At 52.6% G+C, this 23,946-nt stretch overlaps 1 protein-coding gene across 11 annotated transcripts in view; it reads left to right on the top strand.

The window, feature by feature from the left end:
• The window catches only part of UTRN (utrophin), a 473,101-nt gene that overhangs the window by 32,127 nt on the left and 417,028 nt on the right, over positions 1-23,946 (top strand). The window contains exon 1 of one of the 11 annotated variants that reach the window (XM_037844844.1): positions 7,882-8,159. The exons of 9 other annotated variants lie outside the window; for them this stretch is intronic. In XM_037844844.1, coding sequence (XP_037700772.1) covers positions 8,099-8,159 — 61 coding nt within the window. In that variant the 5' untranslated portion in view covers positions 7,882-8,098. Of the gene's footprint in view, positions 1-7,881; positions 8,160-19,295; positions 19,671-23,946 lie in introns of those variants that run through there. One more of the 11 variants, XM_037844840.1, reaches the window with a different exon arrangement.

The following is a 23,946-nucleotide window of genomic DNA, read 5'->3' as shown; positions in this document are numbered from 1 at the left end:
TGGAGGAGCTGGCCTCATCTTCACCCCGACAGACTGTGAGCCCTGCACCTGGCTCCTGGAGTGTTTCGGAGTCTTTCTCAGGGTAAATGTGGGGAGAGCAGGTCCTGTGCGTCCATTGGGAGTGGGCCTCTTACCACAAAATTCCAGCACAGACACAGGTCACCCCACTTGGGAGCCCAGGCTTGTACAGCGTTGAGTGTTTGCCTCATTTGAAAATGGGAAGGGCCTCCAGGAGCCACCATCTGAAAGCTACACCAAATAAGCAACGGAAAAAGGAACTTGGGGAAAACTGAGGAAAATGATATATAGTGTAGTAAACATCCTCAAGAGGTAGGAAAATCATTGCATCTTTGAAACAAGAACAGAATGACACTTTAAAAAGAGGAATGCTATTAAATTTAAATGCTGTTAAAAGATGCATTTAAAAAAAGAAGGATCTTGTAAATTAAAAGTATGATAGCAGAAACGAAAATCTCAATGGAGGATAGAAAAGTAGATTTAAGAGAGGCAAATCCTTAATTACTGTAAGAAAAAGTCTGTAAATAATTCCTGACTTGTAATTAAGAAATATCAGTATGAAGCTTGTTATTTAGAGTTGTATAAATTAATGTCAAAGAAATGACTGTCAGCCGGAAGGGGCAGCCTCTTAGCAGCCTGGTCGGGCCGGCTGCATTTGCTATGGTCCTATTTGATTTAAAACAAAATAAACAAAAACCCAACTCTGTGCATTTCCCACATTAACAAAAATGAAGAAATACATGATGAGAGATTTACTTTGGACATCATTTTATTGAAAAATTTTACCAGCAGTCTAGAAGATGCTGCACGGTGTTACCTTTTGGCGATCCCCTGCTCCCTGTGGACACCATGGCCCTCTGAGATTTTCTGAGCAACGACTTCTTGCTGCTGTTAGCTACCCCGATGTTTTCTGTAGCTCTGCCTCAACCTTAACTCTAACCATAACCCTTCCCCTTCCAAGCTCTGTTGTTACTGAAGTGACGAAGGTAGTGAGGGTTGGCTGAGTGCAGTATCTCAGGCTGAGGAAGGGGTTACTCTGTTACTCCTGGTGGGGATGTGCACATCACCGAGCTGCTCCGGATACAGGATGGGGTGAATCTCCAATTGGTACATTGCAACTAGAGAACACCTGGTAAAATAGGAGTTGCTACATTTGGCAGCCCTGCCTCTCTCTAGCATCCTTGTTTTAGTTTCCTGGTTGCTAAAACAAACACCATGCAGTGGATTGGCTTAAACTGCAGGAATTTATTGGCTCATGGTTTTTGAGGCCAGGAGAAGTCTAAAATCGAGGTGGAAGTGAGGTGATGCTTTCTCCCAGAAGACCGTGGTGTTCCGGGGCTGGCTGCCAGCGATCCGTGGACCTTGGCTTTCCCATCCTATGGCAGCATCTTCTTTCTCTTCTGGGTTCCGTTGACTTCCAGCTTCTGGCTGCTCCCTGCGGCTTCTGCCTCTGTCTTACTTTTCCTCTGCCCATAGAGGACCCGAGAAATCTGGATTAAAGCCCAACCTGATCCCGGGGGACCACGCCTTAACTGAAGTCACATTTAAAGAGATCTGGTTTCCAAGGGGTCCACACAACCAGAATGCAGGCCAGGCCAACCTGGGGTGCACACTTCAGGCCACCACACTCTTCCCTTTGCAAACTCCAGGGACTCTGTGGCTTGAAGATGAGTCTTCCCAGAAAAAAGTGGGAGAGGTTTCCTCATATCAAGAATATTCTTAGGAAGATGGTAGAGTAGGAGAGGCAGAGCAAGCTTCTGTCTCATGGAATAACTAGAGGAAAGGCAGACGATGACTGGAACAGCGGTTCCAGGGAATGGACAGCCAGAGATGCACCTCTACAGTGTATAGTGTGGGCTTGGTTGAAAGAGCAGAGAAATTACGTCTGAAAGGATGGGGTGAGGTTATTTGAACTGGCTGGCTGGGCAGGGGATGGAGGAGCGCTCCACTCCGACACACCCAGCTCAGCAGTTAGGTGGGGAGCTAAACCTTCTCGGCCCCACGGCCGTGAGCTCCAGCAGAGCTGTGTTGAGAGCACACAGAAAACTTGGTACATTTATTCTTCCTCCATGGCAGCCCGCGGTGCGCACGGGTGAGAGGTGGAGATAAATGAGGGTACCGCATGGAAATACTGGGTGACCCTTCCCCACCCCAGAGGCTCGTGGGAAGAACAAAGTGGGAGAACTTACACTCCCTGACTTTGAAGCCTAATATAAAGCCACAGTAATCAAAACAGCATGGTGCTGGCACAAAGATAGACATACCAATCAATGGAATTGAATCAAGAGTTAAGAGTAGACCCCCAGGCCTGTGGTCTGCTGATCTATGACAAGGCCCTGAAATCCACTGAACTGGGACTTAACAGTCTTTTCAACAAATGGGGCTGGGAGAGCTGGATAGTCATATCCAAAACAATGAAAGAGGACCCCTACCTCACACCCTATACAAAAATTAACTCAAAGTTGATCAAAGAGCTAAATATAAGAACCAGTACCATAAAACTCCTGGAAGATAATTAGGGAAACATCTTCAAGTAGGAGGTAGCTTCTTGGATCTTACATCCATAGCACAAGCAATGAAAGAAAAACTAGATAAATGGGAACTCCTCAAAATCAGAAGCTTCTGTGTCTCAAAGGACTTGGTCAAAAAGGTGAAGATGCAGCCAACTCAATGGGAGAAGATATTTGGGAACCATATATGTGATAAAAGACAGATATCCAGCATATATAAAGAAATCCTACAGCTCAACAACAATAGTACAAACAGCCCGATTATAAAATGGGCAAAAGTTATGAAAAGACATTTTTCCAGAGGAAATACAAATGGCTAAAAAACACATGAAAAAATGTTCATCTTCACTAGCTGTTAGGAAAATGCAAGTCAAAACCACAATGAGATGCCATCTTACACCATAAGAAGGCTGCCATTAAACAAAGAGGGGAGTACAAATTCTGGAGAGGATGTGGAGAAATAGGAACTCTTTTCCAGTGTTGGTGGGAATGTATAATGGTGCAGCCACCATGGAAGACAGTTTGGCAGTTTCTCAGAAAACTAGATATCGAGTTACCCTATGTTCTGGCAATTCCACGTCTCGGTATATACCCAGAAGATGTGAAAGCAGTGACACAAGCAGACATGTGCACACTGATGTTCATAGTGGCATTCTTCACAGTTGTTAAGAGGTGAAAACAATCCAACTGTCCCTCTACAAACGAATGGAAAAACAAAATGTGGTATATGCATACGAGGGAATACTACACAGCTGGAAGAGGGAATGAGATCCTGAAATCTGACAACATGGATGAACCCTGAGGACATAATGTTGAGTGAAAAGAGTCAGACATTACATGTTATCACTAATATAAACTCTCTGAACAATGTGAAATCAGTGTCTTAAAATGTAGACCATAGGGGACCTAGAGATAGACAGCAGCTAGAGAAGGGGGACTGATTACCTAATATGTGCAGACCTATTTATGAGGGTGAGCTTAAGGGAATGGCAATGGATTGGGGTGATGGTTTGTTAATGGAATTAGAAGTATCAATGCCGTGTTGAAGGTGAGCATGATTGAAAGGGATTGTGTAAAGGCATGCATCCCACAGATTAGCATTACGAATATAAATAAGTGCTTGCAGGATCTACTTCTCAGGTATGACACTGGCACAGCAAGTTAACAACAGAGTGGTATATGGGAAAAACTCCCTATTGCATACTATGGACTATATTTAATAGGAATACCTTACTAGTACCACACTAATACTAGGGAGAAATAATTACAGGGGTGATAAGAGCTTTGGGCGTTTTGGGTTATGATAATTGTTTAAAATTGAGAGTGATTATGATTGTACAACTAAGTGAAAATGGTGTGATACATTGATGTTTATCTTTTGACAGAATATATGCTCTGTGAAATTAGGAATCCCCTACTTAATAAGTCAGGCCCTCTGTCTTGAGGCTTGCTCTTGTGAAATTTATGGCTGCAAAGGGGAGGCTGAGCCCACCTGTAATTATACCTGAGAGTCACCTCCTGAGAACCTCTGTTGTTGCTCAGATGTGGCCTTTCTCTCTCTAAGCCCAACTTTGCAAATAAATTCATTATGTTGAACGTGACTCCCAGGGGGAGTGAATCTCCCTGGCAATGTGAGACATGACTCCCAGGAATGAGCCTGGCCTGGCATCGAGGGATTGAAAATGCTTTCTTGACCGAAAGGAGGAAAAGAAAGGTAACAAGATAAGGTTGCATTGGCTAAGCAGTTTCAAATAGAGTCGAGAGGCTATCCTGGATGTTACTCTTATGCAGGCTTCAGCTAGATATTCCAAATGGCCACAGTATGCCAAGCCCTAACCAACAGTAGTCCTGAAAATACTAAAGAATATTAGCTCCCTATTGGAGATTCTATAAAAGTTTCACTCACTAAGTTTATTTCTCAGAGGCTTAAATCCTCCAGAGTGTTCCTTTTCCAGATAAGTCCCAAAACCCAGAGGCAACAGCTTCTTCCAAAACATCAACCAGATGCAGCCCCCTTCACCATAACGTTGCCACCCCTTTCCAATATGGTTGTATTATGTTCCCCCAAACACATATTCTTTAATTAAATCTTGTGGGGGCAGATGTAGTTACTCTTGAATTTGTTGGAACCTTTGGATTAGGTTGTTTCCATGGAAATGCACCCCACCCAACTGTGGGTGATAACTCTGATTGGATAATTTCCATGGAGGTGTGGCCCCACCCATTCAGCGTGGGCCTTGATTAGTTTATTGAGCCCTATAAAGGCTCAGACAGAAGGGGCTCAGTGCTGCTGCAGCTTAGAGAGACATTGTGGGATGGCCATTGAAAGCAGACTTTTGCTGACACTTAGCTCCGGAGAAGCTAAGAGAGGAAAAAATGCCCCAAGAGCAACATTTTGAAGAACACACAGGAACTGAGAAAAGAGCTGGCTTAGCTCACAGATGCTTGAAGTTGTGGACCCCTGACAGTGGCTGACGCTTAGATATTTTGGAGACTGCCATTTTGAAACACAACCTGGGAGCAAACAGATGCCAGCCATGTGCCATCCCAGCTGACAGGGGTTTTGTGGATGCCACAGGCCTTTCTCCATGAAGGTATAGTTATGCTTATGTCTTGGTTTGGACACTTTTATGGCTGTAGAAATGTAAATCTGTAACCAAATAAAACCCCTTTATAAAAGCCAATCCGTTTCTGGTATTTTACATAACGGCAGCGTTAGCAAACTGGAACAGGTGGTCACTGCCCTGACACCCCTGAAGATTGAGAAAATGAACAAATGAGAGAGAGGGGTAGCAACTGACAAGATAGGATTTAACAAGGGATTATGAATACTGAATCTTTATATAAATATTTCTATTTTCTAGTCTTGAGGGTATTAGAACAGCTAGAAGGAAATAACTGAAATGGTGGGACCGTAACCCATAACTTCTCTGAAATTTGTTCTATAGCTACTTGTTAAATCATCCTTTGAAAGTTATCACTTTTCTGTATATTTGTTATATTTCACAATAAAAAATGTTAAAAAATATTCTTAGGCACGTCAGGGATACTTAAGAGTTGAACTGTTTAGTAGTTGTTAAACTTGTTAATGTCCCTTGAAAATTTATTCATTTTTAGTTCTGTTTTGTATTGAAACCGATGAAATAAAAATTTTTATTTATTGTAAAATAACTTCTTAATTTAATAACTACAGCCATTTATGTTGAATCATCTTTCTCTTAGAAATTTTTTATTCCTTTTCCCAGTAAATGAAAAAATGTTCCATCCATTGAAGTGTATATATATTGTGATAATCATACAGATTAGGGTTTCTATTTTTTATCCTCATTTTTTTTTCTACTGACCTTTTTGGCAATTTGGTAAATCCAGACAGAGGTTTTTAAATGCACAACATAAAATACATGGCATTGCAAAGGAAACCAATTATATTGAAATACAGTTATCAGAATACTTAAAAAGCCTGTGGTGGGAATAGTGTTTCCTTGTTATCAGCGCATTGAATGACCAGCTCTAACTTGTCTGGTAATTGCGGTACAGTGTGTCATTCTGTAACTTCTGACAGGGCCGGGGCCAGAGGATGCTTCCAGCTGGGATGAGGTGTGGAAAAGCTGTGGGTTTTGTTGGTGAGCAGGTCAAAGGTTGGGTAAACCAGGTGTTTTCTAACCTCCTTTCACAATGGATGGAAGGAAGTGCAAGGATCTGTTGAAGCTAACGGAAGTAAGTCAGTTTTCCCCATCCAGGCTCATCCACCCCCTGCACTGAAACAACCCTGATGAAGGTGATGGTTTAAAATGCTTCTGTGGAGCTGGGCAGGGACTGTGCTCCACGGGCATCTGAGCTGAGATGATGAAGTTAAGTGGACGCAGCCCAGTGGGGAGGCCGTTACCCCAGGTCCTGAGCTGTCCACGGCAGCCGTGCGCACAGTCCTGGGCCCCCCGGGCTTGCGGATGAGTGGAAGAAACGGATGTCACGTCCCAGAGCACACAGATACGCCTCCCCTAGGAGCTGAGGGCCTGCCAAGCTGCGGCCCTGGCTGGGATGGGCACGGAGGTCAGAGAAGGCCGCTTAGGGCATCACCTGGAGAGGGTGGGGGTGTTGGCTGGGGCAGGGTCTGTGTGCTGCTGAGGTGGCCCACATGGCCCAGGGAAATGTGCAAGCAGGGCTAGTGGGGAGCAGCAGGTAGTGGATGAATGGGCAGGTGGGCAGGGGGCTGGGTGGTGAGGTGGGTGGAGAGCTGGGTGGGCAGGGGGCCGGGTGGGCAGGGGGCCGGGTGGTGAGGTGGAGGGCTGGGTGGGCAGGGGGCCGGGTGGTGAGGCGGGTGGAGGGCTGGATGGGCAGGGGGCCAGGTGGGCAGGGGGCCGGGTGGTGAGGCGGGTGGAGGGCTGGGTGGGCAGGGGGCCGGGTGGTGAGGCGGGTGGAGGGCTGGATGGGCAGGGGGCCAGGTGGGCAGGGGGCCGGGTGGTGAGGCGGGTGGAGGGCTGGGTGGGTAGGGGGCCGGGTGGTGAGGTGGGTGGAGGGCTGGGTGGGCAGGGGGCCAGGTGGGCAGGGGGCCGGGTGGTGAGGCGGGTGGAGGGCTGGGTGGGCAGGGGGCCAGGTGGTGAGGTGGGTGGAGGGCTGGGTGGGTAGGGGGCTGGGTGGTGAGGCGGGTGGAGGGCTGGGTGGGCAGGGTCTGGGTGGTGAGGTGGGTGGAGGGCTGGGTGGGCAGGGGGCCAGGTGGGCAGGGGGCCGGATGGTGAGGCGGGTGGAGGGCTGGGTGGGCAGGGGGCCAGGTGGGCAGGGGGCCGGGTGGTGAGGTGGGTAGAGGGCTGGGTGGGCAGGGGGCTGGGTGGTGAGGTGGGTGGAGGGCTGGATGGGTGGGGGCCAGGTGGGCAGGGGGCCGTGTGGTGAGGCGGGTGGAGGGCTGGGTGGGCAGGGGGCCGGGTGGTGAGGTGGGTGGAGGGCTGGGTGGGCAGGGGGCCGGGTGGTGAGGCGGGTGGAGGGCTGGGTGGGCAGGGGGCCGGGTGGTGAGGCGGGTGGAGGCTGCCATCTGCACTTCATCAGTCATCCTGTCAACCCTGGTTGAAGAGGCTTCATTTACCTTTCAGTTTGATGACATTTATTGTTGAGTGTATTTGTGGGTGAATCCCGTAAAGCTTTAGGGTCCAGTTTGGAGTTCATAGGTGGAAAGATAATTTGTAAAATTTATGGGAATAAGCTTTCTTGTAAGAGCTAGGAATAAAAAAAAAAAAAAACCCACCACTTTTTTAGTTGTTGAATTCCTGACATTTTTCCTCACCTGCCTTTCCCTTTGGCTGGAAGTGCAGAGGCCGGCGGGCGGGAGGGGTTGCCGGCTCTCACCTCGGGAGCTGGGGGCCCAGGGCCCAGCCGGGCTGGGAGGGAGGCCGGGCCCAGCCGGCAGGAATGTCGCCCTTCTGGTCGGGGCAGTCGGGAGGGACGCGCCGTCCCAGGTTCCCCCACTCTCAGTCCGACCCGTCAAGGCGCTTTCACTTTCCGGCCCGGCAGGTACAGGGCCCCCGTGGCTGCGGAAACGCGCCGGCCCTTGGACCGGGAGCCTGAGCGAGAGTGGGGACATGCTGAGCCCGGGAGGGACGGGCGCAGCCGCGGACGGGGCCGGCCAGGAGCCCCGGGCAGGTAAAGGAGGCGGCCTCGGGTGTCGGGGTGCGGACGCTCGTGTCCATCTGCACCGAGAAGGGGACCCGGCTGGACTCGGGGGGCCGGGAAAGAGTGTGAGCAGCAGATTCGAGTACTGTGTCTCCGGGGTGACCTTGCGCTTTTGTTTTAAACATTTCTCTTAATAATATTGTGAAATATGTTAGCTATGTGAAGAATCCTACAAGGTGGGCCATTAAAAACATTTTGGCAGGGGGAGGGGGGTGGGGAAGGAGGAGTGGTTGCTTGGCAGGTATAGGGATTTTGCAGCTTTTGGAGATTTTTAAATAAAAGGAGAGACCATAAGAAAAATGGGTAGACAGCCCATGAACTGGGAGAAATAATTCATGCCACATTAAAAGCAAAAAAAAACCAAACTGTCATTTTGGACGCACGATTTGCTGTGCTTCTGGGCTCAGTGACTCCCAGGCAGGGTCCCTGGGCGCCCCGTGGAGACCCCAGCCCACCTGTTGAGTGGGGGGCTGGGCCCCCTGCGCCCTGAGCACGATCCTGGCCCCCGTCTGCGATGGAGAAGGGCTGCCCCGCAGTGTCTGGGCCTGTTTTGGGGAGCGGTAGCCCAGGCCTCCCGCACCTCCCACATGAGGGGTGGGTTCGGTGGGGGACCCCGCGTTCCCTGACTTTGCCCTGCTCTCCTGCACTGCCCCGCCTTGTCCTTTATTCCACGTGGGGGGCCCCATGAGGGGGCGGCTGGGATGCCAGGGAGAGGACCACGGCCCTCCTGCTGCCCGCCGAGCGGCACAGTGGGGTGGCTGATGAGGCAGGAGGTGGCCTGCGGTGCATCCGGGGTGCTGGGGGCCTTTGGTGGCTCCAGAAGGGTGGATGCCTGCAGCTCTGCCCCCCTCAAGGGGCCGGGGTGCTTCCCACAGAGGGGGCCGCGGGGGGGTGGGGAGGGTGGGGGTCCCCACGGGTGACGCGCTGCTAGGAGAAGGGCCTTCCCTCCCGGCCCACGGCCGCACTGTCAGCTCTGGGGCAGCCTCTCAACCGGCTCCTCCACTGCCCGGAACCCCCTCCCCAGCCGTCCCCGTCCCTCTCCGTCTCCTGGGGCTCCCCACCGGATACCCATCCTGACGCCCGGGTCAGCTGGCCTCTCCTGTCCCCACGGCCTGGCCACCGAGTGGACATGTGGTCACTGCCTTGGTCGTGGGTCACCGAAGGGGCCTCTGGAGGGGCAGGACCAGCGGCGTTGTGGTCACCCCAGGGCTGGCCGGAGGGACACCTGCATGAATGAATGAAGGGTTGAGTGAGTGAATGGAAGGGCAGCCGCTCCTGCTAGACCTGCCCTTCCTGTCTGCGCCTTGACGTTGGCACTTCCTGCAGGTGCCGCAGCTCCCACGAGTTTCGTTCCAGGCCTTGGGAGTGGCCTCCGGGTGTAACAAGGTGGGAGCTGTCATGAACTTGACAAGTCCAGGGGTCCTTTCAGTTGAGTATGTTTAGGGTTGAGAGACATTTTCCTCTCAATAGTTACCAAAAAACAAGAGAAATTCACAAATTTAAAGAAAATTGAATGAAAAGTGTCATCGTCAAGTTACTCTTTATAGGAGTTTTATAAGATTACTTATTACACTGTATTTTTGTTTGCACTGCTCAGTTTCCTGACACATCCTGATAATTCTGATAATTATCCTTATCTGTTCTCTTGAGCACCTTATTGTTATAATTAATGTTATTATTTTAATCTAAGCCCTTTAATGTACTTAAATCAGGATATTCTCAGGCTGATATTATTTTCTCTTATGCATCCCGGGGTTCATGTTGCAGACATTCTCTGTCTGTGGCCTCAACTTGCTTAATTTTCCCCCTCGGCCCCTGTTGGTTCTTGTAGCTCACAAAGTGGCTTCATTTCGGCACCATCTCTCATCATTCTTGTTTTTCTTCTGCATGTCACACCTAGCATGAGGTATTTTCTATAGTATGGAACCTGTTATTTTTATATTTTGGATGGAATTAAACCGCAAATGGATTTTGTTAATAAGTAACGAGAGGTGGGGGAGCTCTGGGAGCGGACAGGCCAGAAGGGAGAATGAGAGGGGCTCGGGACTTGCTCAGGCGGCTGGGGTCTCCCCCGCTTGATCTTCTCCAAACGAGAACCTGCTGCCTTTACCTGTTGACCCCGAGGGTCTGCAGACTGGGCCTGGCCATCAGGGGACCAGCCCGAGGCCGCTGGCCCTGCCTTCTGTTCCCAGCCTTGGTTGTCTTCTTGGGCGAAAGGGGTAAAAATACACTTACAGGCTCTGCTGAAGGTGATTTTCTGGCCGTCTTTGTTGAGAGGAGAGCTGTTTACCTGTTTGTTTCATTCTCTCACTCACTCATTCAGCTGTTTATTCACTCAGTATTTATTGCCCAGCTACTATGTGCCAGGCACTGGGCATTGAACATGTTTTATTTTGACCATTTAAATTGCTTTCGGGTACATATTTTTCGGCGCGGACCATGTGGGAGAAGTTACGTGTCTGTAGAGAAATGCTCTGGGACATGTCTGGTAATTTCTCGCGGAGCGTCCCCAGGCGGGACGTGGTGGCTGCCCTGCGGGCTTCAGGGCTGTGGGGGAGGGAGAGGCGCCCGGGCGGCCTCGGGGGCCCCGGAACCCGGCACCTGCTGCTGTCGCCCGTGAAGGCCCGAGCCCGGGCACCGGCTGTCGTTTCCTTCCCTGCCCCTCTCCGGGCGCCGTGCGCAGTTCCCAGCAACCTCCTGCTCTGCAGGGCTGCAGTCAGGCCCTCCGGCGGGCAGGGCCGGCCCCTTTGCCTTGTCGCCGGACGACCCACCTCCCAGCGGCCCCAGAGCCCCGGCGGGGTTTGTGCCCGAGTGGGGGCAGGCTGGGCAGGACGGCCACCCACAGGCGCGGCTCCCTGGCCGATGTCGCTGCAGGGAACGGGCACTTTCTCTGAGTCTCTCGCTCCTCGGCCGTGACGCGGGAGGAGAGGAAGTGTCGCGTAGCATCCACGACTTTCAGCAAAACAGCTGCCACCTCTGGCCCGGGTGGCGCCGCCGACTGCCAGGGAGCTGCTGTAGAGACACGGACGTGGCGGAGGGAAGGGCGGGCCGGGCTGGACCCGGGAGCTGGAGCTGGCTCTGAGCTCAGGGACACGCAGCAGTGAACCTGTGCTCGCTCGGTGCCCGGGGCCTCCCCTGCCTCCTTGTTCCAAACGTGTAGGAGCGTTGCAGCACCCAGTGGGCACTGGTGTGAGAGCACTCGGAAGCCCACAGGCTCCTGACCGTGGCTCAGTGTCACTGGCCAGTCTGCACCCTGGTGCTCAAGGGGAGACATCCGTCCTTCTGGCGACCTCTGGGGGTTTGCCGGGTCTCCTGAATTGGCTGCACAAGGAAGTTAGGTTGTTTCAAAATCGAGTTTGTTTTCTTTATAGCTTTGCAGGTAGGCAGTTATCACACAGGGAGTGGTCTGAGGGGAGAAGGCTTTGTGTGCGGCGGCCTTCGGGGTCCTGGGGTCCCAGCCTCCATGGGGCTCGCCGTCGGGGCTGCTGGGCGGGAGGGATCAGCCCTGCTTGGACCTCGTTTCAGGGCCCCGTTCCTATCCCTCTTCCTTGTGGCTTCATCACACACACTAATCACAGGTGCTGGAGGTGGGCTGTCTCCTGTTGGGCTCACTCCCACCTCGTTTAGGTGAGCTTTTGTGAGCACAGAGGGTCCCGGACTCGCCTCAAGGGGCCGGTGGTGCCCCAGTCAGCTGTGGCTCTCACCGCACCCCTGTCTGCCCCCCAGGGCCCAGGCTGAGTCTGTGGCTCCGACGCTTGAGTGGTGGCCTGACCTCTTCTCAGTCCCCCCGGCTACTCTGTGGACACTGACTGAGGGTCATCTCGGAAATCCTGGGCAGCTGGGGCCTTCCTGTCCCTCCCTGGACCCTCACTCCGAGCTGAGCTGTCACCAGATGTGGCGCCGCCTCATTCCGCATGGGCAGATGTGGTGGGGGTGTCTGGGTGGGAGCTCCATTCTCCAGGCCCTGTGGCCTCAGCTGCTGGCCAGGGACTCGCATGTGTCTATCTGCTCCCACAACTTCTCCTGAGGGGCTGGTGCACCCCAGATTTGCCCAGGGCCTCGGTGCTCCCAGGGAGGAGATGGGGTCCCATGACCAGTGCCGAGGTGCACTGGGTGCCCTGGGGAGCCAGTGGGGTGAGGGCAGGGGCAGGGTTGGCTGTGGAGGGGCTGGCAGGATGGGGGGTGCTGACTGGGGGTCTTGTGCTCAGAGGCTTGGCCAATGGGCAGGTTGAGGCTGTCCCTGCAGATGATTGAGGGGCAGGTGGCCCCAGATGCTCAGGCGACCCCGGGTCCTCCCTGCTGAGGTCACACGCTCCCGGTGAAGCAGAACGTGGGGGGCTGAAGCACTGCCCCATCTTTCCTTTCCAATAACGTGTACTGATCCGGCTTTCTCCTTTGGGCATTTGTTTTGTTCTGTTCATGTCGTTTGATGTCTTGTCCTACCACGGTCCCCAAAGAACCCTGGGGGCCACTGTCCTTCCTTCCCCAAGATGGGAGGAGGTGTCAGCAGCTGCTCTGCCCCCATGCTGCCCCAGGATGGAGGCTCCACCCCCTGCCAGCCCCCAGGACAGAGGTCCTGCCCCTAGTGTGCCCCCAGACAGAGGCTCCGCCCCCAGCCCCCATGGAGGCCCTGCCCCCAGGACAGAGGCCCCGCCCCCAGGACAGAGGCCCCACCCCCAGCCCCCATGGAGGCCCCCCAGGACAGAGGCCCCACCCCTAGTGTGCCCCAGGACAGAGGTCCCGCCCCCAGCCCCCCCATGGAGGCCCCGCCCCAGGCAGGTGGTTCCTGGCCCAGACAGCAGTGGCCCCGCTGCACCTGGGTAGACCCTTCCTGCATGGAAGGCTGGGACGTTGGGTGGAGGGACGGGGGCTTCTCCCCTCACTTGGTCCCCACCCCCCGTGGCCTGCCCGGGGGACTGTGAGGAAGCCGTGGTCTCCTCCCTAGGGCAACGCCCAGGGGTTGTCCCCATGCATCATCCCAAGCAGGGGTCTCTGCCTGTTTGCATTAGAAAGTAAAGCTAATCATATTAAAAAAAACCCTTCTCTCCTTGGAGCTGGTGCCGCACCCCCCGGGGTTCAGCCTGGGGCCTGGCTTGCCAGGACGTCGGTGGACCCCTCTCTGGCGGGATGAGTGCCCTTACGCTGTCCCTCGCTTGCCTTCGTGCACTAATATGGAAAGAAGGGCTTTCAGATTTTATTTATATCTTTCTTCATGCGTTGGGAAAACAATCTCTTGAGAAATCACTCAGCCCATTAAATAGCATCCTTGACATTACTTTTTTTGGGTGCTTGTTTTTAAAATAAATTTTCCTTGCTTTTGGTTTTTGTGACTGTTTCAGCCAACTGTAGGGTAATGAGTATTTTCAGATACCTGTTGGTAAGGGCATGGGAAAAAGTCTACTTTTCGTGTTTTAGTAGAAAATACTTTTCGTATTTTAGTGATCTTCAGTGCAGTATGAACCGAGCTAGGATTTTCTAGCTGGAAAAACCTGAATTAACCCCATCCTGACATGTTCTTTGACTCCTGGAGTGGTTGTATGCTAAATGGCATCACTCTGATGAAAATGTAAGAGGGATTTGTGAGATGGTGAGAAGCTTGAGGCGGGGAGGGGCCTTCTCCGTGTCTGTGCTCTTAGGGGTGACGCTGTGCGGACAGACAGACAGTCGGAGCTGGTTCCAAGAGTGAGGATATGGGAAACCCTGTGAGGGAGTTAGCTGAGACTGATTCTCTCACGGGAACTGCCTCAGTTTCCCCGCTGCTCTGATGAGCACTGCACAGGGGTTGGCTGAAACAGGGATTTAGTGGCTCACGGCCTCCGAGCCATGTCTTCAAGACCGGGCTTTCCCCCAGGGTCTGCGGCGTTGTTCCAGTGCCGGCTTGCTGCAGTCCTTAGGGCTCCTTGGCTTGCACCTCTGTCCCCATCACACGACGCCATCCTTGGCCTCCTGGGGCCCCTCTGACCTCTGGCTTCTCTCTGTGAGGCCTCCCGTAACGCGGGGTAAGGCCCATCCCTGATCCCTTTGGCCACCGACGGGTTCCCACCTGAACAGATAACGGCATCCTCAGAGGGTCCCATCCACAGAAGGGTCCACACCCGCGGGAATGCCGATTAAGACTAAGAGCAGGTCTTTGCTGGGTACGTAGACTCTGAAAGCTACTGCAAGAAACTTTCAGGGTTTTGCAGCCGGGGGGTAGCAGGAACTTTAGAAAGACGGTGGTGGACGTGGGCTGAGGCCCCTGGAGGCAGAGGCTGGGTGCCGGGGGGCAGCACAGTGGGCTCCGGCAGTGTTCCGGGCGGTGGAGGATGTGGCTGATGGATGAGGCCTTGGTTTTCACAGGGACAGACCCACAACCCACGGCTGCAGCTCCAACATCCAAAGTTGCTCTGAAAACCAAAAAGTTTTTCTTTCTAAGTCATTTGACAGTAAAACCTGATGGGACCTGTGCTAATTGGGTGGAAAATTGACCTGAGCTGTGATAATGCCTTTAAAATCTTGACTTATCCACCCACTGTTCATAAAGCACACACTTGCTGCGGGGCTATGGCTGTGATGGATGAGGAGACATTGCCCGGGATCTTATTTTTGTTTTTACTGTAGTATCTGGCCTGAGTGCTGGGTTACCTTTCTCAGAGGGGAATGCACATGTCCAGCTTTTCGCTCGCGGGCTGGAGATGGTGTCCCTCAACCGCCCCAGAGGGACCGGAGCATTCTGGGGGATGGGGACCCTCGGGGGATGGTGCGTGATGCATTGGAAAGGACGCGTCTTCCAGTTTTATGAAAAATGTCGCTGGTACGTGGGGTCCTGGACTGAATCGTGGACCAGGAAAGGGGACGTGCACGGGGCACTGGTGGGGTCCCAGTCGGGCCTGTAGACGAGGTGACGGGACGCGTCAGCGTGACTTTTCTGTTTCCGGTAACTGTGCTCTGGCTTTGTATGGTGGTAACATTTGGGGATGCTGGCTGAAGGGAATTCAGGAGCTCTGTGCACTATTTTTACAGCTTTTCCCCTAAGACCAAAATAGTTTCAAGATAGAAAGTCAAAAGAAAATGAGAAGAAAGTGGCCTGTCGTATCTGGGAATGGCCTCCTTGGCGCTGTTTGGAGGAGGGCATGTCTGTCTGTGGGAGAATATGACCTAAAAATGAAAGTCAAGTAAAATTCCAAAGCCAGGTCTCCACCTGTTAAGATTTGCTAAAAATGCCAGAATGTGAAATACCAGAAATGGGTTGGCTTTTACAATGGGGTTTATTAGTTCATAAATTTACAGCTCTAAGGCCAAGAAAATGTCCCAATTAAGGCATCAGTAGGTCGATAACTTCACAGAAGAAAAGGCCGATGGCATCTGGGGGTCCTCTGTCACGTGGGAAGGCACGTGGCCGGAGTCTGCTGGGCCTCTCCGGGATTTAGCTTCTGGTTTCCGTTGCTTTCTCCAGAATGTCTCTGGGCTTCTGTCTTAGCTCCTCTCTCTCAGCTCCACTTTGTCCTGGCTTGTTTCTCCCAGGGCATTTCTCTCTAAGTGTCTGGGGGTCCTCTCTTAGCTCCTCCGGGGCAAACTCGGGGTTTTGTCTCTTAGCTTCTCTCCTGGATCTGATTTCAGCAGCTGTCTCCACAATGTCTCTGAGCGTTTTCTCTCTAAGTGTCTCTGAATGTCTCTGCCTTTTATCCTCTCATAGAGGACTCCAGTAAAGACGATTGAGACCCACCCTGAATGGGCAGGGCCACATCTCAATGGGAACAGTCTAATCAGAGGGTCTCACCCACAGTAGGTCTGCACCCACAGGAATGGATCAGATGGAAGAACACAGGTTTTCTGGGGTACATAATAGATTCAAACCCACACACACCCCTCCCCAATTTTTTCTTTTTTTTTCTTAAGCTGACTTTCCCTCTGTCATAAGAAGAGCCATTTAGCATTTCCTCAGCTGAGAAAAATGTCTGACTCCAGCCGAAGTGCTAACAGAAGGGTCCCCGAAGGCAGCCCGCGGGGTGCTGGGTGGTGGGCGGGCGGCTGGGCAGGGTCAGGTGTGGGCTCCGCAGTCGGGACCCACGGGTGCAGGGAGTGTTCAGAGCCGAGAAAGGATGCAGAGGGCACGCGTCTCCTGTGCCCCCTCCGGCTCGCCTGGGTGCGGTCCCCGCGGAGAGGGGCCGCTCTCCCGGGCCTTCCCCCTCTCCTTCCACCCCTGCAGCCCCAGCTGGTTCGTCCTCTGATTCTCTCTCCACTGCGCCCCCTTCTTTCCTCTTTGATGAGACCCTCCGAGCCTGGCAGCCCGGTGCAGTTGAGCTCTAGCAGAGCTGGTGGCATGTACGGAGTTGGTTCCTGCTGTCAAAACCGGATTGAAGAGGAAAGTGCATGCCCCCAGCAAATGCTTGTGGACAAACGGGCTATCGATTCTGCAAGAACTAGAAATGGGACCAGCGTGAGGCGTAGCAGAAGGGGTCTGTCCGTGTTGAGGAAGCGGCAGGTAACTGTATAAACTGCTTCTGATTTTCTTCACCACCGTGTCTCTGCAGAAGGTCTGACGGAGCCTTGGCAGTTGGGTGTTGTTGATGGTTTGCCTTTTCTGCGCAGGAGCTCATGTGGCCGTCCTACTGGTGGATACAGCCCAGGGTTGCTCTTGAGCTGTGATGACGTTTCCACTCAGCCTAATATGAGAGTTTTAGAAGTTTCCCACAGTGGAAGGTTCTATTTGACATCTTAAAGTTCAGCAATCACTTTCCTACTCAGTGCATGCCAAGAAATAATGAAAACAGTGGATTGCAGAGTACAGCCTTGGGGCATGGAAAATTTCTTGGAAGATGGATGAATCGTATTAATATGTGCTTCAAGGCCTGAGGCCTTATGTTGGAAAATAAAGGAAAAAAAGTTTTTTTAAAAAATAACCTTTGGGCGTTTTATGCTTTATTTTATGTAGATTTTATTCTGCTTAGATTTGTTGTAGGGATTTTAAAAAATTTAAATCCTAAAATAGGATGCTGTAAGAAAGTAGTAATTAGCATTATTGCACGTGAATTTGTTCAGAGAGGTAAAGTCTGAAAACATGATAATCCTGTGGATTGTATTTCCTTGAGTAATTCCTTGCCCTCTCCCAGTGTCCCAGCTCTGAGCAGGAGGGGACATTGTTGCCAGTGTCAGATCCTGACTTCTCCCCCTTGACGGCTTTCCAAGTTCGTGAAATTCTTCACCTTTAACTTCAGTCACATCAGCTCTCAAATGTCTTCATATGGATACTCATGACTCTACTTACCAAAGAATGCTGTAATTGAGCCTGTTTCTGTTTGAGAAGAAGAGTCATATGGAGGGAGAGGTGGAAAGAATGAATTTGTAAATGCCTGAGATGTCATATTTATGTTGAGAATTTCACCTCCCTCTAAGCTGTCTTAAGCATCCCCTTGGGGGAGGGAGGTCGCCCAGCTGCTTTAGCCACGTCTCCCTGGTGATCTAAATCCACGGGCAGCAGCAGTCGGCTCCACCCCTAACTCTGCAGTTTGTTGTCCCTCTAGGACATTGCTGCTGAGCGGAATGTATCCCATTGGGTCCCAGCAGCCCATCCCTGTGGCTCTGCCCTGTGGGGGTTTAGCCTTGTCTGTAGGAAGGGAGACATTTGGGGTTACTGATAACTATTTCACATCTTAGATAATGGTTGGGTTTTGATAGCCCTCAGGGAAATGCAAATCAAAACCACAATGAGATACCACTTCACTCCCACTGGGGTGGCTAGAATTAAAACTACAACAGGGGGATGACAAGTGTGGGTGAGGATGTGGAGGGGGTGGAGCCCATGCATGTTGCTAGAGGGAATGTGAAGTGTGCAGCAGCCGTGGAATTGTGGGGCAGTTCCTGAAAAGATTAAACATAATTTCCTCAAAAGATTACACACAGACCCAGATTAAACATTGACCCAGCAGTTCCACTGCTGTTCTCACGCCCAAATGAAAACACGTGGCCACCTAAAAACTTGCACACGATATTAATTGCCACATTATTCGTAATAACTAGGAGGTGGAAGCAACCCGCCTGTCCACTGACTGATGAAAGGGTGAGTAAAATACGGCCTACACGTGTTCTGGAGCGTTATTTGGCCATAGAGAGGAATGAAGTTCTGATTCACCCTAAAACGTGGATGACCCATGAAAATATGATGCTGCGTGAAGGAACCCAGATACGGAAGGATAGATATTGTCTAATTCCATTCATATGAAACTCCAGAACAGGGAAAGCTCTGGAGACAGTAGATTTTAGTGGATTCCAGGGACCGGGGATGGTGGGGGAGGACGACGTAGGCGTTTTAAAATTGCGTTGATGGTTGCACAACTCTGCAAATTTACTAAAAACTACTGACTGGTACCCTCCAAATGGGTGAATCACGTGCTCTGTGAATTGTGCCTTGACACTGAACAGAGACTCAGGCTTGGGCTCACCGTCCCTCCCCGTACAGTTGTCCCAGGATGCAGGGGTTCGCTGCCCCAGCACACATTTGGAGGTGAGGCCTGGAGGGTGGGTTTTGCGAGTGCCACAGCCACTGGCCGAGGGATACTCGAGACGAGGTGTGGATGAGCTGGGCCTGTGCCCAGTTGTTCTCCATGCCGTCCCTCGGCCGTGGCAGGAGCAGAAATGGCTTTTGGTTTAGCCCAGTGTGTGGTCTGGCCAGGATGCATATTTGGTGGAAAACTTTGGTTATGAGCAGGGCGTCTCTACTTCAAATCAGGAAAGAAAAGGCCTAGAGGAGGGAAAAGCCTGCCTGTGAGCTGATACAGGTAGTGTCTTCCTGGCTCAGGATGGGGTCTTCCCAGCTCTTTTGGGGTGTGTGGGGAACAAGCACCCAGGAGGCAGGGAGACTGCAGGAGGTACATAAAACAGAAGAGGCTGGAAAATGCGAGGCCAAATCGTTCTCTCGTAGCTCGTAATTAGGCTTATTTTTTTCGTAATAGCAATTTCTATGGGACTAAGAAGAAATGCTTCCCTACATAGGCAAATTAAGGTGACTGATAAGTCCAGTTTATTCTTCTCCGTGCAGCGAGTGTAGCAGCGCGTCTGGAGCCGGCCGAGCGGCAGGCAGAGCCTGTTCCCAGGCCGGGGGGTGGGCGGGGGGCGGAGGTGCCCCTTCCCAGCCGGCGCTGTCAGAACAGGAAGCCGAGGTCTGATCTCTCGTAGGACACCAGGAACGCTGGGAAGCAGTGAGCTGGGACTATTCAAAGAAAAAGAAAGAAGAAACAGCGACCTCGGAGTTTTCACCAACTGCGCAGCGTGACTTCCTGTCGGCACCGGGGGAGGCCGGGTTAGGGTTAGTCAGATCCTCTCGTGGGAAAGGAGAGCCCCGAGGCAGCCGACACCCCAGTGTGCCGTCCGCAGCCCCCTGCCGCCCGCGCCTCGGCGCCTCCCTGGGCATGAGCGGCTCGGCCCCCACCACGTTTCGCTGGAAGAAGTGCAGATTTGATCTGCCGGGGCGGGCAGCCCTGCAGGCTGGTGGGCGCTTGCCGGGTGAGTTTGTCCTGGGGGTGAGAAGAGGGTGCTGACCTGCCCCTCCGTGTGCCGAGCCTGTTTGTTAGGGGCCAGAGCCGTCCAGAGGGGCCGCGGGGTCGGGCAGCCCCTCCTGACCCACGGGCGGTGGTGACGTGGGCAGCTTTGGGGCACTCCGGGCTTCGGAGAGAGCCCCCGGGGAGCCGTACACTCGCTGTGAAATTGACCTCTGTGTGTTTTCTAATCGTTCACCCCAAATGGAGAGCAAGCCCCGAATGGTGGTACACCTCACCCTTTGTTGTTTTTGAGTCACTGCAATGGCTCAAAAGGCCTTTTACTTTTTGGCTTATACTTTGGAGCTGTGCTTTTGGGGGGGTGTACGAGCGGGGTTCTTGTTTTCCTGCTGCCTGGGCTGGGAGAGAGGTGGGTGCAGAGCTGCCCCGTGTTGCCCCGGGGGCGGGGGACACAGTCAGGCACCTGCCTCTCTGGAGATCCCGCGTGGGCTGCCGTGGCCTTTCTGGCCTGTCGATTGTGAAGCTTCGTGTCCTGGTGTAGGAGCTTTCCAAGAAATTCAAAGCCAGGTGGATGTCGTCTCTGGAAAACCTCAGGCCGGCGACCGTTTCTACAGAATGCTTTCTTTCCTTTGGGATGAACTTTCCCTCTGTGTTTTCCGTCTTTTGAGAGTGAGGTGGTGGACGCTTGTCAGCACTGTGTCTTGGAGCAAACTGAGAGGAGGATGATCTGAGCAGCCTGACTTTCTTTCCTAAGTTTGGCCAAGTGTGAAAGAGACCACTGAGCTGCAGTTCCCTTCCTTGCTTTTTGGAAGACCCATGTGGTCTTAACAGAAAGTTAAAATAGTGTCCGGGGCTGCTTTCACCCCCTGCACGGGGGTGGCCACCGCAGGCCGTGCCGTCCACGGATTCCTCCCGGAGAAGCCCGGCCCTGCCGGCACGGCCCCTGCACGCCGCGTCTTGTTTTGCCACAGAGGGTCCGAGTTGACTGCAGTGGTTAAATCAGAAGACAGTCAGGAGAAAAATGCCGACACAGCTGTAGATAGGTGCACACGCCTTTCCTCAAGTTGACCGCAGTTTTGAATGCGCGTGAATCCCGCGTGGCTGAGGCTGCTCTGTTCAGATCACCATCTTCCCTGCCCTCCACCAGCCCAAAGGCTTTAGGAAAATAGGAAAGTTTTTTTTAAATTAAAAATAGATCTCAGGGCATATTAATTTAATAAAGATAAGAAAACAGTGTGTACAGGATTTGATTCTACCAGGGCAGGCTCTCTCCTCGTCTGTTGTAGAAGGGAATATTTTTCTTGTATCTGCTGGGTGGTTGTGTTAGAAATGAGGATATGAGAAAGTACATTTTTATGACTGTGTAGTCCGCTGGGACACACAGCTTTTTTTGGTCCTCAGAATAAAGTGGTCTGCATAGTAAATGGAGCCTTGGACAGACCTCAAATAAAGTAGAGAAAAACCATTATGTGTTTTGCATTAAACTTTTAACAGTACAGAGGTTGATGTTTTAAATGACTGCTGTGGAGCTTAAAGAGAATAAGAAAACAAATAATAAAATGGAGTAATTAGCCTTTCGGTGTCATTTTAAAAATCACCCATCCTTGCCCATGTTGGCATCTGGAACGTGGAACTCACATTCAGGGTGCTTGCCTCGCGGCTGCCCTGGAGATGGGACGGGGAGAGACAGTAGGCTGCAATCTGTGGGTGAGGTGTATGTATTTTTATATTAAAATATTTACTCTAAACCTTTTAAAAATATTTCCTTTCTTTTCCTGAATTTTGATGTCTGTGTACGAATTACCAAATGTTAAGAATAATGCACTTGAGGGAGGGAGACCAGTGAGAAGACAAACCCACATGGCCTGAGAATGTGAGAGGAAACGCCGTCTGGGGCCTGCGGCAGCCGGATGACGTGTGCCTGGGACGAGCTGCTCAGGAAGCTGGGGTGGCTCTCCTTGGGCCCCTCCTGCTTCCGCGGGCAATGGGCCGTGTCTTCCTGCCCCTCCCGGCCCCGCAGAGCCCCCAGCGTGGCTTTAACCCACGGTGGCTGGAGCCCCACACCCGGGCACTCCCAGGTGGCTGAGGCCTTGGCTCCTGGAGCTTTGCAGAAGCCGTGTGAGGTGCTGGTGTGAGGCCCAGGGCCGCGTGCTCAGCCCCGGGGACTGGGGCCCGAGGAGGGGGCGGGAGAGCGCTTGTCCCCCGTGCCCCAGCACCGCCGCGTGCCGGGTGCTTGTGGAAGGACGGTGTGGACCGCGCCGAGGGACGGGATCCCAGTTGGAGCCGTCCTCATGAAGCAAGGAGGGCCGAGAGGTCCGGGAACAAGGGTGTCCTCGGGGGCTGGTGTGTGCCTGTGGGAGAGTGTGTGAGAGAGTGTGTTTATGGATGTGTGTGCAGATGTGGTTTGCGAGTGTGGGTGTGTTAGACTGTGTGCATGTGAATGAGTGTGTATGTGCACTGGAGTGTGGGTGCAGTGAGCTGTGTGATAGTGTCCACATGTTAGTGTTAGTGTGAGAGTATGTAAAAGAATGTGCGTGCGAGTGTGGTTTGAGTGCGGGTGTGTTAGACTGTAGAAGTGTGGGCGTGAGTGTGCATGTGAATGGGTGTGTGTGAATGGATGTGTGTTCATATGTGGTGTCCATGTGTTTGTGTGTGAGCAAGTGTGATTTTTAAGTGTGGGTGTGTATGCGAATGGGTGTGTGTATGAATGGATGTGAGTGTGCACTTGCGTGTGAGTGCACACGTGGTATGTGATAGTGTCCCTGTTAGTGCATGTGAGAATGAGTGTGTATATGGATGTGTGAGTGTGGTTTGAGTGTGGGTGTGTGTGTATGTGAGTATGCATGCAGATGGGTGAGTGTCCATTTGTATGTCTGCACATGTGTGTGATGGTGTGCATGTTAGTGTGTGTGAGTGGAAGTGTGTGTGTCAGAATGTTTGTGTGTGTGAGCGTGGCTGTGTGAGGGTTTCAGAGTGAGAGTGTGGGTATGCTCAAGTTTGGGTGTGAGCGTGGGCGTGTAACTTAGTGTGAGTATGTGAATGCTTTTGTGAGTGTGGTTTGTGAACGTGTGGGTGTGAGACTGGCTGTGTGCATGTATATGTGTGTGCATGCGTGTGTGCGTGTGCACTTTGTGAGAGTATGTGTGTGTCTGTGACTTGGGTATGTGCATGTGTAGGTGCATGCAGATGTGTAGTGCATGAGTGTGTACCTGTGTGCCTGTTTGCATGTGTGTGTGTGCCCCTGTGCATGTGCATGTTTTCCTGGGGACGGTCTAGGCGGCTGCAGGAGCTTCCCCTCTGGGATGTCCCCGTGTGGGGTCAGTTTGCAGTGCGGGGTCTGTGCAGGAGGGTCAGGCCCCTGGGCTGTTGACCTCGCGCCAGTGTTTCCTTCTTTCCCGCATTTGGACATGTGCGTTAGGCCCTTCTGGGGAGACGCCGGGGAGATGGTGTGGAGGCGAGGGTACTTCTCCCCCAGGGAAGCTGGGGCTGGGGTGGGGTGCAGGGTAGGAGAGCACGGGGAGGGGTGACCATGCCTCCCAGGCCGTAGGGGCTGCCTGCACAGCCCGCGCAGCCCCTTGGCATCAAGGAACCCAGAATAAGGGGCGAGCGCAGTGAGGGTTCCTGGGACGATTTCCAGGCATGTGCATTTCAGCTGATCTGATCGTTTGCAGAGTGAGTTGGTGGCCAGGGGACCGGGTCCGGTGATCACTAAGTCGTGTAAAGAATAGAGTGACTTGTTTGGGGGGATCAGAAAGGTGGTGTCCAGGTCCTGATTGGCGGTAACCATCCCAGCTTGATGAAAGGATTACCAAGTGCTGTAGAAATCTTTAAAACCCAGCCAGTGGACAATGGGCCTTGCCAGCCACTGAGTCTGGGGGTGAGAAATCATGCACTGTGCCCACCGCAGGACTTCAGATGGGTTTGGGCCAGCTGGGTCCCCGCACCCCTTGGCGTTGCTTGAAACCTCGCCCGTGGGTCTGAGCTGGATCTGCCTCATGTATTCATGTGGGTTTTCTAACCCGGGTTGGCGGGAGCCTCTTCTAGCCCCTTGTACATTAGGGATCGGGCGGGGGCCGTGCAGGAATCAGACGGGATCTGGGCCCAGGGCTCTCCAGTCTCGCCCCAGGATTTTGACCTTGATTTGAATGGTTCGGTGAACTGGCAGCTCAAATAGTTTTTTCCCCCGTGAACCAGAAGTTTCATTGTTTTGCAGAGGAAGATGAGTCAGCTCAGCTCTGCCTTTGTGCCAAGTGAAATTTGAGCCCAGGGCTAACGGATCCCAC

The sequence above is a fragment of the Choloepus didactylus genome, chromosome 7 (genome assembly GCF_015220235.1).
Source record: "Choloepus didactylus isolate mChoDid1 chromosome 7, mChoDid1.pri, whole genome shotgun sequence".
NCBI classification, from domain to species: Eukaryota; Metazoa; Chordata; class Mammalia; order Pilosa; family Megalonychidae; genus Choloepus; species Choloepus didactylus.
This window is presented reverse-complemented; position numbering and strand designations above follow the sequence as displayed.